The sequence below is a fragment of the Oncorhynchus kisutch genome, linkage group LG13 (genome assembly GCF_002021735.2).
Source record: "Oncorhynchus kisutch isolate 150728-3 linkage group LG13, Okis_V2, whole genome shotgun sequence".
Lineage (NCBI taxonomy): Eukaryota > Metazoa > Chordata > Actinopteri > Salmoniformes > Salmonidae > Oncorhynchus > Oncorhynchus kisutch.
The window spans coordinates 67,294,707-67,311,834 of NC_034186.2; the positions used below are offsets into that span (position 1 = coordinate 67,294,707).

Below are 17,128 nucleotides of genomic sequence, written 5' to 3' on the forward strand. Positions count from 1 at the left end.
CATGAGGTGTGGGGACTGGTGGGTACATGCATGGGGTGTGGGGACTGGTGGGTACATGCATGGGGTGTGGGGACTGGTGGGTACATGCATGGGGTGTGGGGACTGGTGGGTACATGCATGGGGTGTGGGGACTGGTGGGTACATGAATGCAATAGGTGTCAGTTTGTACAGTAGTTTCATGTTTCAAGGAATCCATATCTTTTTTTGTTGAGATCATACCAGCTGGATTACAGATTCAGTTTCAGTCAGACACGTTTAGTGTTTCCAAATCCATGTCTGACATCTCTGCTCCTTCCAGAACTAGAACCAGAGGTGATGTTAGAAGGTAATGAAATTAGCTCGGCTGTGTTCATTCAGACAGTTCTACTAGCCTCACTGCTAGTGGAGACACACTGCATTCAACGGACCAAGAGCAACAATGCTGTTTCAGTGGTTCCGTATTGTGATTCAGCCTGCCTCCACAGGAGCTAGTTGGAGTATGTGCTTGTGTACCAGTGGTGGGCTAGTGAATCAATGTCACTGCACTGACTGTCAGACGCTACTAGTGCCAGACATGTTCTTCCAGGAACTGGCCTGCCTGGCCACATTTCTCTCTAGTGTAGGCTACACATTTGGGACACAGAGGCTAAGTCCCAAATGGCACCACATTCCTTATGGTGGACTACTTTTGAGCCATAGGGCTCTGGTCTCATAGAGCCATAGGGCTCTGGTCTCATAGAGCCCTGGTCAAATGGATAAAGGGACGAGTGTGCTATTTATGGCTCATAAGGAACATTTCCACTAGGCTAGCCCTCAAATCCTAATGGGGTGGAGAAGAGTTGATGGCCTGTAGACACGACCATGGAGGAAATATTCAGGACTGGACAGCCCATACAGTATATACAGTGCCTTGCGAAAGTATTCGGCCCCCTTGAACTTTGCGACCTTTTGCCACATTTCAGGCTTCAAACATAAAGATATAAAACTGTATTTCTTTGTGAAGAATCAACAACAAGTGGGACACAATCATGAAGTGGAATGACATTTATTGGATATTTCAAACTTTTTTAACAAATCAAAAACAGAAAAATTGGGCGTGCAAAATTATTCAGCCCCCTTAAGTTAATACTTTGTAGCGCCACATTTTGCTGCGTTTACAGCTGTAAGTCACTTGGGGTATGTCTCTATCAGTTTTGCACATCGAGAGACTGACATTTTTTCCCATTCCTCCTTGCAAAACAGCTCGAGCTCAGTGAGGTTGGATGGAGAGCATTTGTGAACAGCAGTTTTCAGTTCTTTCCACAGATTCTCGATTGGATTCAGGTCTGGACTTTGACTTGGCCATTCTAACACCTGGATATGTTTATTTTTGAACCATTCCATTGTAGATTTTGCTTTATGTTTTGGATCATTGTCTTGTTGGAAGACAAATCTCCGTCCCAGTCTCAGGTCTTTTGCAGACTCCATCAGGTTTTCTTCCAGAATTGTCCTGTATTTGGCTCCATCCATCTTCCCATCAATTTTAACCATCTTCCCTGTCCCTGCTGAAGAAAAGAAGGCCCAAACCATGATGCTGCCACCACCATGTTTGACAGTGGGGATGGTGTGTTCAGGGTGATGAGTTGTGTTGCTTTTACGGCAAACATAACGTTTGCATTGTTGCCAAAAAGTTCTATTTGGGTTTCATCTGACCAGAACACCTTCTTCCACATGTTTGGTGTGTCTCCCAGGTGGCTTGTGGCAAACTTTAAACAACACTTTTTATGGATATCTTTAAGAAATGGCTTTCTGCTTGCCACTCTTCCTTAAAGGCCAGATTTGTGCAATATACGACTGATTATTGTCCTATGGACAGAGTCTCCCACCTCAGCTGTAGATCTCTGCAGTTCATCCAGAGTGATCATGGGCCTCTTGGCTGCATCTCTGATCAGTCTTCTCCTTGTATGAGCTGAAAGTTTAGAGGGACGGCCAGGTCTTGGTAGATTTGCAGTGGTCTGATACTCCTTCCATTTCAATATTATCGCTTGCACAGTGCTCCTTGGGATGTTTAAAGCTTGGGAAATCTTTTTGTATCCAAATCCGGCTTTAAACTTCTTCACAACAGTATCTCGGACCTGCCTGGTGTGTTCCTTGTTCTTCATGATGCTCTCTGCGCTTTTAACGGACCTCTGAGATCACAGTGCAGGTGCATTTATACGGAGACTTGATTACACACAGGTGGATTGTATTTATCATCATTAGTCATTTAGGTCAACATTGGATCATTCAGAGATCCTCACTGAACTTCTAGAGAGAGTTTGCTGCACTGAAAGTAAAGGGGCTGAATAATTTTGCACGCCCAATTTTTCAATTTTTGATTTGTTAAAAAAGTTTGAAATATCCAATAAATGTCGTTCCACTTCATGATTGTGTCCCACTTGTTGTTGATTCTTCACAAAAAAATACAGTTTTATATCTTTATGTTTGAAGCCTGAAATGTGGCAAAAGGTCGCAAAGTTCAAGGGGGCCGAATACTTTCGCAAGGCACTGTACATGGACAGTATCTGCGGGAATAATTTCCTGTGTTTTTGAAAAGGTAAAGATATCTTACCGTCTTAAAAGTATATGGTAACAAAATATATATATTTATTTAAAAGATAATGGTGGTAGCAGTTGTTGGAATAAACTAGAATCGGACACAAAGAAATACAAACACAACCCAAATGTTTTTTCTACAAATGAATCAAGCTGCACTCAATCCAAAACTAGATTTGGGGAAACAGGCTATGGGTACTGTGAAAGAAAATACAGCCTACTCACAAACAAATATGTTCCTTTTCAGAGCTTACAAAATACTGGCAGAGCCAGGGTTGCGTTCAGTACAATAGAACCAGTGGAGGCTGCTGAGGGGAGGACGACTCATAAAAGTGGCTGGAAAGGAGTCATTGGAATGGTATTAAACACATCAAATACTTGGTTTCCTCCCCTCAACGTCATCGACCGGATAGAATAGTGTGCAACATTGAATGAAACAGAAGCAGTGCTGTACTGAACGACCAAAACGTTGTGCTTATGGTGGTTCAGAGGGCAGTTACCCGTCTGCTCCCGCTCTTCCCCTCCCCTGGTGCTTCCCTGCATCACGCACTCCTGTCATCCATTACACACACCTGCCTTACCTCGTCATGCGCATCAGCGATATTGGACTCACCTGGACCATCCCACGTCAGGCCTCAGCTGGATCGTCTGTTCTTGTTTGCCCAGCAAGTCCAGGAGTTGTTTTTGTTTGTTTTTGGTTTTGTTGGTGACGTCGGGGTGGATTCCGCCACCGATGGATCCGGTGGTGCCTAAGCCAGGTTTCCTTGCCTCGGCTGGCTCGGCGGCTTCTCATCCCACGTCACACTCTGCCAGATCTTCGGGCTCCCTCTCTGCAGCGGGATCGACAGGCGTCTTGCCTCAGCCCGATTGTCGGGCTTCCATGCCTCAGCCGGCTCGCCAGGCTCTCACGCTCCTGCTGGTTCGTTGGGCTTCCACGCCCCAACTGGCTTGCTCCGCGCCCATGTCTCGGCCGGTTCGCCCAGGTGGGGCCCCTAGAGGGCCCCACCTGGGGGCACACCTGCCTTCCCTCGTCACGCGCTTCAGTGATATTGGACTCACCTGGACTCACTCATCACCTGTTATTGCCTTCCCTATATTTGTCAGTTCCCCAGCTCTGTCTCTTGCTTCTGCATTGATTGTTTTTTGTCTTTGTTTTCTTGTATGCTGACGCTGTTCCTGTCTCGTTCCATGTCCGTTCCTTATTAAATGTCTGACTCCCCGTACCTGCTTCGTCTCTCTAGCATCATCCTTGTGACACTGCATGAGTTTTACGATTTCAGATGGTCACACCTATATTTGTCAGCCCACAACTTGCCACACCCACCAGATGGGAGCAAACGCACCTCAAAGACTGTTGAAGAACGGTGCGCACTGTTTTGGGGAAATGTGTAGTTCATTAAAAACTGTCATGCAACATAGCAAACGTTGAAGCAAATTGAACGCACCTCAGGTAGAAATGCCAAGTGCTACTCTGGACAAAATCATTGCCACAACAAGCAGGGGTGCACATGACCAACAAAGTAGTTGAAGCCCCCTTTTGTGAACCTAAGGGCATTAGAAACATCTAAAAGAAGCCTATCATCATCATAATACTATTCACAGACCATTCTCAATTAAACCAGTATACATTTACAATAAACAATGTGATCAATTGACAAAATGACAGAAACCTCTGGAAATGGGGTGCATCCACAGGATACAGGCTACATACAAAGATCTGCTGGCACGCCTCGTATATAGCCTGGACATGCACGAGCGAAGCACCAACGAACAAACACAATGGAAGCACTCAAAATGCACAAATTGAAGAAAAATACATGAACTCGAATGACACAGAAGACTGGGGCTCTTGTTAACAAATCCTTGGTCAAACACATGTTTAAAATCAGTAACAAGGTTTGGACACATCATTTAGCAGACAGTGAACAAGGGAGAGCATGCAAGGCTTACATTTCAGCGGGAATGTGAGACAGGTCACATTCACAGTGTTCTGTGCCAAACTTTGCCCAATATGCTGCATTTGCTTTGTTAGACATACAGTAGAAAACGTACTGCCACACAGGGATCCAATGGCATTTTTCTTAGTATTGTATTTGATCTCAGGGGAGATGGTAACAATTAGCGAGGCTTTTGGATCAGCTTGATTGATCAGTGAAAACCTGGATGTGGTGTCTGGTGTCCCTGACTCCTCCAGTAAGCCTGCTATATGCCCTCTTCTGGCTGTCTCCATCCGAAATCCATACAGGTCTGAGAGAGCCAATGCTCCATCATGAGGTATCCAAAGTGATAATAATAGGAGTAGTAACTGTTCTACCATGAAGCAAATTTCCACACCAAAATTGTTTTAGAATGAAATAGTTTGTATTTCAGTATTATGGTTTGTCATGAAGGACAACAATCTGTTTAAACAACAACATGTTTTATTGACATTGACCTGTTCACTTTTAGCCCTCCTAATGGCTTTAGTGTTAATAATTAATAAACAAACGAAGCTATTGATCACACAGTGGCAAGCTAAAGCAAAGGCACAGCGATAATGCATGACTGCAGGTGTTTATATTTTTGTAGTTAATAGCTGCGTAATTGGACAAATTAGTGTGCTCACTGATCAAATATGAGAGGAGACATCTTAAACAAGCCATTGTCTCTCAGGAAGGGACCGTTCTGAAGTTGCCTAATGAACCAAAACAAAGCTAGGTCTATATAATATCATCCTTCTGTCTGGTGGTTACACATACTTCATATTTTCAGAGAGCTGGACATATGGTTCTCTTCTCAGGTCTCACTGACTGTGTCTAACAATATTCTGCTGTGTCAGATGATTTATTTGCCTTCCAAAGGTATTCACACCCCTTGACTTTTTCCACATGTTGCTGTCTTACAGACAGAATTTTAAATGGATTACGCTGATATTTTCTCACACATCTACACACAATACCCCATCATGACAATGTGAAAACATGTTTCTAGAAATGGTAGCAAATTTATTGGAAATTAAATAAAGAGATATCTCATTTACATAAGTATTCACAGCCCTGTGTCAATACATGTTAGAATCACCTTTGGCAGCGATTACAGCTGTGAGACTTTCTGGGTAAGTCTCTAAGAGCTTTGCACACCTGGATTGTACAATATTTGCCCATTATTCTTTTAATAATTATTCAAGCTCTGTCAAGTTGGTTGTTGATCATTGCTAGACAACCATTTTCAAGTCTTGCCATAGACTTTCTAAACTGTAACTCTGCGCCTTAGGAACATTCACTGTCTTATTGGTAAGTAACTCTCGTGTAGATTTGGCCTTGTTTATTAGGTTATTGTTCTGCTGAAAGGTTAATTAATCTCCCATTATCTGGTGGAAAGCAGACTGAACAAGGTTTTCCTCAATGATTTTGCCTGTGCTTAGCTCCATTCTGTTCATTTTTGTCCTGAAAAACTTCCCAGTCATTAACATGCATACCCATAACATGATGCAGCCCCCACTATGCTTGTAAATATGAACAGTGGTACTCAGTAATTTGCCCCAAACATAACACTTTGTGTTCAGGACATGAAGTGAATTGGTTTGCCACATGTTTTGCAGTTGTACTTTAGTGCCTTGTTGCAAACCGGATGCATGTTTTGGATTTTTTAAATTCTGTACAGGCTTCCTTCTTTTCACTCTGTCATTTAGGTTAGCATTGTGGAGTAACTAGAATGTTGTTGATCCAGCCTCAGTTTTCTCCTGTCACAGCCATTAAACTCTGTAACTGTTTTAAAGTCACCATTGGCCTCATGGTGAAATCCCTGAGTGGTTTTCTTTCATCTCTGTTTACTGAGTCAGGAAGGAAGTCTGTATCTTTATAGTGACTGGGTGTGTTGATACACCATCCAAAGTGTAATTAATAACGTAACCATGCTCAAAGCGATATTCAATGTCTGCTTTTTTTGTGTTTTTTTTACCTATCTATCAATATGTGCCCTTCCTTGCGAGGCATTGTAAAACCTACCGGATCTTTATGGTTGAATCTGTGTTTGAAATTCACTGCTCAGCTGAGGGAGCTTACAAATCATTGTATGTGTGGGGTACAGAGATGAGGTAGACATTCAAAAATCACTTTAAATACTATTGTCCATGCGACTTATGTGACTTTGTAAGCAAATTTCTAGTTCCTGAACTTATTTAGGCGTGCCGTCACAAAGGGCTTGAATATTTATTTAAGCTTTTCATTGACTAATTTGTAAAAATGTTGAAAATCAAAATTCAACTTTGATGTTATGAGGTATTATAGGATGCATTTCATCCATTTTAAATTCAGGCTGAAACACAAAAAAAATTGGAAAAAGTTAAAGGATGTGACTTCTTTCTGATGACACTGTATGTATCTGGGTTGTAATGGAGCCTCGGACCAGCTATGCACAAACTGAGACTGGTGGTGAGAGTATAATGGAAATAGCTAATTATTCATCTCTTATCTTCTTGATTTACTAGTGTATTTGCTGTTATAGTGATGTGTCCTCTCAGGTCAAAATATCTCTCTTATCACTTTCTCTCCAGGTTCTCCTGAACGTCTGGATCGACTGACACACACAATCATGGACAGATCACTGGACCTCTGAGTGCAATCTTCCTCTTTCTCCTCCTCCTTCCTCCTCCTCCTCTTCCTCCTCCTTCCTCCTCCTCCTCCTCCTCTTCCTTCATCCTTTTCCTCCTCCTCCTCTTCCCATTGAAGGTCCCACCTGGTTGCCAGAAAATCAGTGAGACAGAAAGACAGATCAACAAGAGGTTACAAAAAAACACAGGTTCCAACAAACCCCTCTGGTCTTTTAATTCATTTGGTAACCATGACGACCACTCTTTCCCCCTCCTTATCTGGGCACCTGGTGAACCCCCAAGTCCCCCTGCCATCATCGTTGATGCTTCTGCTGCTGATACAACTGTTTAGTTGGTGCCCGGCTGCTCCCTCAGGGCCTGAGTCAGACACCTGCTCCACTCTGATTCAGAGCCGATTCTTCGGCCACTTCCTGTCCTCCTCCACTTTCCCCACGGCACCCTGCTCCTGGACCCTGCAGAACCCAGACCCGCGCCGCTACACCATCTTTATCAAGGTAACCAAACCTACCTCCACAACGGACTGCATTCCCCGGCAGCTCCGCACATTCCAGTTTGACTCATTTCTGGAGACCACGCGCACCTACCTGGGCATGGAGAGCTTCGACGAGGTGGTCAAGCTGTGTGACTCTTCATCCCCTGTGGCCTTTCTGGAGGCTGGGAAACAGTTCCTACAAATGAGGAAAGGACCGCCCCGGGCCGGCGTGAAGGTCACCACCCCTAACGCTAGCGAAGATGGGGAATTTAAGACAGAGTACCTAGTGGTGGGGAAGCGTAACCCCAGCATGGCAGCGTGTCAGATGCTGTGCCAGTGGCTGGAGGACTGCCTGGCATCCAGCACCTCTAACAGGCCCTGTGGCATCATGCAGACCCCCTGCCAGTGCTGGGAGCCCCCTCCTCCTCCACAGCTCAGCGAGGGGGATGGATGCTACAGGAACGGGTTCTACCTGGAGAACTGCCTACCCAGCTCCAATGAGAAGAGTGATACTGACAGCAACGGTGAGTGGAATAGTTCTCTGGTTTTAGTTATGGGCATTTTTGGAAATTGTTTTGGCCAACTTGTGATGCCGTTTTGTTTATTGGAAGAGAGCTTGTAGGCGAGGCTTGTGGCTCACTTGGTCATCTTGTCTGTATAGCATGACATTTCATGTTTAATGGGGGGCCTCTGTGGTCCAGATCCATCCATGAATGTGTAGGGAGCCTCGTACTCTAACCTGTCACAATACAATGAAACAGTTATTTAAAAGGAAAGACAAGTAGCCACCTCCTGATTATTTCCGGACAATTTGAGGCAATTTTTGTTCAAATGACTATGCAGCATCCAGTAAAGTGCTCTGGCTAGGTCACAGAAAGCAGAAAGGCCGTGGAAGATCAGTAGAATGACAGCAGCTCAGAGACAGAACAGAGATGGTATAGAGTTTCAGCTGATGGGTTCTGAGCTGAATGACCTTGGCAGGAAGGCGCGGTGTCCAGTCCGTCTGTGGTTGGGGAGAGAGACACTGGATCGGCCTGAGGGAGGCTGGGACTGGGGAGGAGGATCTGGATGTGATATGGGATAGCTGCAGGAGGGATATGGAGGGAGGTAGAAATGGGCAGGGAGAGATGGAGAGAGGGGGAACTGGGTGGAGAGAGAAGGGAGGCTGGGACTGGGGAGGAGGATCTGGATGTGATGTGGGATAGCTGCAGGAGGGAGATGGAGGGAGGTAGAGATGGGGCAGGGAGAGATGGAGAGAGGGGGAACTGGGTGGAGAGAGAAGGGCGGCTGGGACTGGATGAGGAATGTGTAATATGGGATAGCTGTAATGGCAGCTCAGAGTGGGGGGAGTGTGTGTGTGTGTGTGTGTGTGTGTGTGTGTGTGTGTGTGTGTGTGTGTGTGTGTGTGTGTGTGTGTGTGTGTGTGTGTGTGTGTGTGTGTGTGTGTGTGTGTGTGTGTGTGTGTGTGTGTGTGTGAGTGCGGTACACAGGAGATGAGCTTTATATTATAGGGACTGTAGCTAGCTAGATCTCTGTGTATGGCTGCTCTGAGCAGAGGGTGATGCACAGGAGAGCAACTATAAGGGCTTGGATAAGGTTAAGGGTCTGTAGTTGGTTAGATGTGTGATGATGCTGTGTGATCCTGACTCTCCTCCCCAAGCTGCTGGGTGGATGGGAGGAGATCACAGGATTGCTATAGGGGAGACAGATGGACATCTGTGGATTAGGCGAAAGAGGGGTTGAGGTCAGGAGGTGAGGTCAGATCCCCTGAAGGGAGTAATAAGGGTTTTACTGCCCTCTTCCTGTGGAACCATAAAATGTAAGGATTGGAGAGAAAGAGGAGTGCCTTAAGTGGGATGTACATATCTGTGATGGGAGAAATGTTGGGTTGTCTGAATTACAGCGGTACAGAACCTTTGGGAAGAATTAAACTTGGTTAAAGCTTCTCTAGTGTCCGTATTTACTCTGAAAAATAAGAACCTAACACCAGTATCGCAATACTTTAGTATGGTGGCAATAAAAAAAAAGCACAAAGCAGATTTCACTTCTTAAGGACAACAGCCCTAATGTTGGAAACAAACCACATTGTGTTGTCATCCAGCGTCACATGCATTTATTTTCCAAGGTATAGCGCACAATATTTTACATACAGCAGGTTTTTAAATGACTAAAGAGTTAGGTCTGCTTCGTGTTTACATTTTTGCCATGGGAAAAAAATATCACGATACTGGTGTCATCATAACCCCTAGTCTCTTCTTCTCAGAGCACCTAAGCCCTCTCCCTCCCTCCGCATCTCTTCCCTCCATCTTCCCCTCCATCCATCCATCCTTCCTCTCTCTCTCTTCTCTATCACTTCAGCCTCTGGTCAAACCTCTCCCCATCCCTCCCTCAATCTCTCCCTCCCTCCCCCTCCCAGGCCTATAGGCTGATTCCAGGCTGATGGAAGAGACTCAGTCTAGCAGCCAGCCAAGCAGAGCTGATGTTGTGGGTAGTATCTCATGGCGTCTTCTACCCCTATCTCCTCTCCTCTCTCTGCAGCTAATGTTCACTGTCACCAAGGCTCTCCTCTCCTCTCCTCTCCTCTCCTCTCCTCTCCTCTCCTCTCCTCTCCTCTCCTCTCCTCTCCTCTCCTCTCCTCTCCTCTCCTCTCCTCTCCTCTCCTCTCCTCTCCTCTCCTCTCCTCTCCTCTCCTCTCCTCTCCTCTCCACACTAGGCTAGTTATCCTTCTTATGTAATCCAGATCATGGGTGTGGTCTGGAGGTACATACAACACAGACTTGGCTGGGTACATCTAGAAAGAGGTGGATTCTTCATATTATTATTCTCTTCCTACTCTTTTTCTTTCTTTCTTTCTTTCTTTCTTTCTTTCTTTCTTTCTTTCTTTCTTTCTCTATCTATTTATGTATCTATCTCAGTCTCTCTTTCTCTCTTTCAGAATAGCAGGGCTCTGAGGTCAAAGTGAACTTTGATGATATTCCTACACCTCTCTGAGTGGCAATTGAACCCCCACTGACCATGGGGAGACAGTCGATGGATAGATGGGTAGGTTAGTTGAGGATGAATAGAGAGAAGAAAGGATAATGGATTCTGTGTGGGAATGGGCTGGGAGCCTGACAGGCTTGCTGTGCTGAGGAGGAGAGGAGCGATGAGCGGAGAGGAGCATGAGATGAGATGACTGTTGAAGGGTTTGGGAAGTGAGCAGTTGAGACAGAGGCCTTCATGGCCCTGTCTGTCTCCGAGGCCTCACTCAGCACACTATTAATGGATCCCTGTCTATCTCACCCTCCGTCTTCCCTTCATCTCTCTCTGTGTCTCTCTCTCTCTCGCTCTCTCTATGGAGAGGAGAGGAGAGACGTCACTTCCACACTTCCTCCCGTCCACACATCTATCCCTTTCCCATGGAGAGCAGATGGCTGGACTAGTCAGTTAGAGGTCAGGCAGTTGGAGAGCAGGCCAACACTGGTAGCATAGTGGAAGAGAAGGAAGTCGGCTTTAATTTGAATGCTGTGTGTGTGTGTGTGTGTGTGTGTGTGTGTGTGTGTGTGTGTGTGTGTGTGTGTGTGTGTGTGTGTGTGTGTGTGTGTGTGTTGCATGGTGGGAAGACAACATGGAGCAGGAGAGGATTAATTTCTCACTCAACAGGAGACAGTAGGGGAGGCAGTGACAAATTAAAGGAGGGATTTGAGAGACAAGGAGAGAAACAAAGAGAGATGGAGAAGAGGGAAAGATTGGTGTGGGGACGTGAGATGGAGATAATGAGAAGTTGGGAGAAAGACAGACAATTGACAAAAATGAGAATGAGAAGCGGGGAGTAAGAGTAGTTCAAGGGGACTGGAAAGGATGGAGGAGATGGGAAAAGAGAGAGAGGAGAAAAATGTATTCATGACTTGCACTTTTCTTTATGGTGGTCAGATGTTAGCAGAATGCTGACGTTAAGTAAGATGAATGTGTGTGGCAGTGTATGTCCCCGAGAGGACAGCCTCTTGCGCGCGCACACACACACACACACACACACACACACACACACACACACACACACACACACACACACACACACACACACACACACACACACACACACACACACACACACACACACACAGCTTAGCTGTGAGGTTGCTAAACTAAGGGATATCAAACCACTGCTCCCAGAGGAGAGGGGAGGAGAGTCTTATAGCAAGTGTAAAGCATGAATACCTCTTCCCACACACACTACACTACCTCTCTCTGTCTCTGTCTCTCTCCATCTCTCTCCACAGAAACACTCTCTCTCTTGTTGGGCAGATAGTTGCACACACTGGTCCCTCGTGACAGAGAGTGGGTGGCTGACAGAGTGCTGAGAGACAAGCTGAAGGTTGTGGTGCCTGTGTGTGTGGACGTGTTTAACTCTTCTTGTGGGACCAGAAGTCCCCACAAGAATAGTAAACACACAAAAATATGACCAACTGTGGACATTTTGTTAGTCCCCTCAAGGTTAATGCTATTTTCAGTAGGTTAATGGTCAAGGTTAGAATTAGTGTCAGGGTTAGAATTATGTTAAGGGTTAGAGATAGGAACTAGGGGTAGTTTTAGGGATAAGAGCTAGGGTTAGTTTTAGGGTTAGGGTTAGGAGCTAGGGTTAGTTTTGGGGTTAGAATTACATTAAGGGTTAGAGATAGAGGCTATGGTTAGGGTTAGGGTTAGTTTTTGGTTTCAGGTTAGAATTAGTGTTAGGGTTAGATTTACGTTAAGGGTTAGAGATAGGAGCTAGGGTTAGGTTTAGGGTTAGGGTTAGGGTTAGTTTTTGGTTTCAGGTTAGAATTAGTGTTAGGGTTAGATTTACGTTAAGGGTTAGAGATAGGAGCTAGGGTTAGGTTTAGGGTTAGGGTTAGGAGCTAGAGTTAGTTTTAGGGTTAGGAGCTAGGGTTAGGTTTAGGGTTAGGGTTAGGAGCTAGAGTTAGTTTTAGGGTTAGGAGCTAGGGTTAGGTTTAGGGTTAGGATTGGGAGCTAGGGTTAGTTTTAGGGTTAGGGTCAGGAGCTAGGGTTAGGTTTAGGGTTAGGGTTAGGTTTTTGGGATAAGTTTAGAGTTAGGGTTAAGGTTAGGGTTAGGGTAAGAGTACAGGTTAGGGTTAGGTTTAGGGGTTAGGGGAAATATGATTTTATATGGGACTGAATTGTGTGTCTCCACAAGGTTAGCTGTGGGAGCTTATGTGTGTGTTTATGTGTGTGTGTGTGTGTGTGTGTGTGTGTGTGTGTGTGGTGTGTGTTTGTGTGTGTGTGTGTGTGTGTGTGTGTGTCGGTGTGTGTTGTGCTCCCTGATGTTTGTGTGTGATATGTAGCCTAGTGTGTGTGTGTGTGTGTGTGTGTGTGTGTGTGTGTGTGATGTGTAGCCTAGTGTTAGCCACCAGGTGTCTGTGGGTTGGAGCAGGCCAGACTGTGGAGTGAACAAGTACCATAGCTAACTCTGCAGAGAGAGTGTGACCGTCTTGTATAGGAAATCTACTATTGTTATATCTTATAGAGCCCTGCTGTTCTATACACAAGTTCAAGTGTGGAAGCCCTTTTTAAAATATACCTTCATTGAAACACACATTTTCAAAATGAATCTTCCTTTCTTCCTATCTCTCCCTCTTCTGTCTGAGTAGTTGTTCTAGTGAACATGTTGATGGATGGTGTCCCTCTCCTCTCCTCTCCTCTCCTCTCCTCTCCTCTCCTCTCCTCTCCTCTCCTCTCCTCTCCTCTCCTCTCCTCTCCTCTCCTCTCCTCTCCTCTCCTCTCACAGTTCCCTGCCAACAGATCCACTATCTCAGGTCCCTCTAAGGCTTTATTAGAAATGTATATTTTAATTAAGCATCAGCTGTTGCTACATCCATTTAATGATACATGAATGATCTGTAACCACTGATTATTCAATAATATAACTTATAAATGCCTCATGAGCTTAGTTCAACTGTTGTACCCCATCAGAACCCCAAAACACAAGCTTGTTTTATTCCAATATTTGTAAACAAAGTAAATGTAAACACACACTGTATAGACTTAAAACATGGTTAAACTATCATTTTGATATAATGGATGGTCAGTCCTTGCATCCATAGCTCTGTCTATTTGAGAGTGGTTACATTTCTCCAGGCCCATCCCTCAGCTTTTCACCGAAACATGGGCAGGGAGGTGGCTTTGTTATTGTTTCTTTTGCTGATTTCTGCTTTAATGTGTGACGATAGAAGATCAGCTCCAGTTTTTGTCTGGCGAGCATACGGACGTGTGTGTGCCTGTCTGCACAGTTACTGTGCGTAATTGTTACTTGTGTAACTGTGTGGTTAATGGTTAGTATTGGACTGTGTGCATGTGTATCTGTGTGCATGTGTATCTGTGTGCATGTGTGCGTGTGTGTGCATGTGTGTCTGTGTGCATGTGTGCGTGTGTGTGCATGTGTGCGTGCGTGTCTGTGTGCATGTGTGCGTGTGTGTGCATGTGTGCGTGCGTGTCTGTGTGCATGTGTGCGTGTGTGTGCATGTGTGTCTGTGTGCATGTGTGTGCATGTGTGTCTGTGTGCATGTGTGCGTGTGTGTGCATGTGTGCGTGCGTGTCTGTGTGCATGTGTGCGTGTGTGTGCATGTGTGTCTGTGTGCATGTGTGTCTGTGTGCATGTGTGCGTGCGTGCAACCTATTGCACTGCTCCAGGAATTCCGTGTTGCTCTGACAGGCAGCTCGTCACTGCTCGCAGTCGATGCACCTCTCTCTCTCCCTGTCTTTCACTCTGTCACACCTCCGCCTTTCTCTCCCTCTCTATCACCTTCTCTCTCTATCTCCTTCTCTCTCTCTCTCCCTCTCTATCTCCTTCTCTCTCTCTCCCACTCTATCTCCTTCTCTCTCTCCCTCTCTATCTCCTTCTCTCTCCCTCTCTATCTCCTTCTCTCTCTCTCCCTCTCTATCTCTCTCTCCTTCACACTCTTGGAAATTCTTCCTGATCTGTAGTCTTTCACATTCTTCATTTCATTGGTTCATCCTGTCAGTGCTGTTGGTCTGTGTCCCTCTGTGTGGGTGTGTATGTGTGTATGTATGTGCATGTGTGTGTGTGTGTGTGTGTGTGTTCTCTCCCTAAAGCATTCATTCTGAGGCTCTCTGTCTTCCTTCAGATTTGATGAGAGGGAGAATGAAGATGAATGTCCTCTGATCAGGCAGCAGTGTACAGTTTACTGCCGCCGTGCGCCAAAGGCACTGCAAAATGTCATTGTGTGTGTGTGCCTTTGTCTCTCAATGTGTGTCTTCATAAAGGTTTGTGTGTGTACGCCTGGGTGCCTATGTGTGTCTGCTAAGAGAGTGTGCTAGTGCGTGTGTGTGTTTGTGTGTGAGAGTGTTTGTCTCTGTGCCCTTGTTAAGGATGAGGCAGCAGCTCAGTGGGATGTACTGGCTTTTTTTCTCTCTCCTCGTTGGTGATATACCCAGGAATGACACACAGGGGTGGTATGCTGTCACAGCACCCGCCTCCTACACACACACGCACACACACACACACACACACACACACACACACACACACACACACACACACACACACACACACACACACACACACACACACACACACACACACACACACACATACACACATACACACACACACACACACACATACACACTGTCTGGTCAGAGCCTGGCAGGCCCAGGAGAAGAGCTCATTAGCACAGACATGTCACGTGTGCTCTTTCAAACCACAGCAGACCCACACACAAACCCACAACCACACACACACACAGGCTCCAGGGCCCCCTCTCTCCAGCCCACCACTCAGGCAGGGGGAGATGGGACCTGAGGTTTGCCCTGACCCCCCTTCCCTCCACATCCACCTCCTCCTTCTCTTTCTCTATCCCTCCGTCCCTCTCTTTCTCTGTGAGTCACAATGCCATCCCACGCTGTGTGGGGAGAGAAGGGCTTCAGATGTATGAGAGTATTACAGAGCGTGGTGAGAGTCTACCACAGTGCACTCTGTGCTAGGAGTGTGTGTGTATGTGTGTGTGCATTTGTACGTGTGTATGTGTGTGTGTTTCTCTCACTCTCTACACGTCCTACAGGGCAGGGGTCCAGTAGTAGCTGTCCTTGGTTTTAAATCGGTAACCATTCCTTTAGACTATGTAAATGAAGCAGTGTATTGTAATGTCCTTGGTTTTTTAAATAAGCAACCATTTCTTACATGTAAATGAAGCAGTGTGTTGTAATGTCCTTGGTTGGTGACTGTGAGACAGTAGGAGGGAGAATGACGACAGTGACACTTTCATTAGAAGAGGTACCTGGTGGGCTCCAGAACGAGTTAGAGAGACCGGAGGAGGATGAGGAGAAGAGGAGGAGGAAAGAGGATTTCAGTGGTGGGGATTGTTTTAAGTACCTCTAACTCTGCACACGACACATACACACATGCACAAGCACACACCCACACACACTCACACACACTGCCCAGGAGGGAAATGGAAGGAGGTGAGGGGGTGGGCAATTTACTCACCATGGAGGAAATAGATACAGAGGCCCTGTCCGTAACCATAGGAACACATTAGCCTGACACCCTGCACATCGAGGACGGCTTGTAAGTAACAACCTGTAAACAACCTCCAGCTGGAGTCAAACTGTTTCTCTCTTATTGAGTTAAGGTCAAATCATCTGCTGCTTTTCTCGCTTTCCAACATTTCTCATCTCAGACACAAACAAGATGAAAACAAACGTCGTCTGGATGAATTCAGAACCAAAGAAAATGTATTGTTTTCAAAATTAAAGTGTTTATTTTTAACAGACAAACAGGTCTGTGGGTGTGTGCGTGCATGTACGTATGTGCATGTGTGTGTGTGTCTGTGTGCATGCGTGTGTGTGTCCTTGCGTATTCGTGCTCCTATATTTTCGCCCACAACGATTTGCTAGCCCCTTATCAGAGCAGGTGTTTCTGCTTGAAGATGGATGTGTCTGGAGAAAATAAGAAAAGCCTGGTTACTTCTCCAACTCCCTCTCTCTCCGTCTCCCTGTCTCCCTGTCTGTCTGATAGAGAAAGTAGAAAAGCCTCCATTTGATCCCTACCAGTCAAAGGACCTTTTGAGCTTTTTCTTATCACACCCTCTGAAGTGAAGCATCCATCTTCCGAATTGAAATGTCTGCCTGACTGACCTGCACCTGAGAGCATACAGCCCCTCCACCTGATAAGTATTTATAGACAATAGGTCCATTCAGCCGGACTAATGGGAAGGATAAGGCTGGAGCTGGGCTCACAGGTTATGTTAAAGGAATGTTGATTAAAGGGATGTTGTGGTTTAAAGGGATTTTGTGGATTAAAGGGATGTCGTGGTTTAAAGGGATGTGTTACATTGATGGTTAGAGGAGGTTCAGTTATGTGTTGTAGATGTTGGAGCTGGTAACTGTCAGGGTGTGGCATGGAGAGGCAGATGTTGGGGTAAATTCCATTTATATTCAGTGAATTATTCAGGAAATGAATTAAAATTCCAATTTGAAACGAAAATAAATATTTATTTTCAATTAGAATTTTTCCATTG

General features: G+C 45.6%; 1 protein-coding gene across 1 annotated transcript in view; it reads left to right on the plus strand.

Moving 5' to 3' along the window:
- The window catches only part of adgrb1a (adhesion G protein-coupled receptor B1a), a 116,290-nt gene that overhangs the window by 34,972 nt on the left and 64,190 nt on the right, over window positions 1-17,128 (plus strand). The window contains exon 3 of the mRNA XM_031787052.1: window positions 7,088-8,140. Coding sequence (XP_031642912.1) covers window positions 7,375-8,140 — 766 coding nt within the window. The 5' untranslated portion in view covers window positions 7,088-7,374. The remainder of the gene's footprint in view (window positions 1-7,087; window positions 8,141-17,128) is intronic.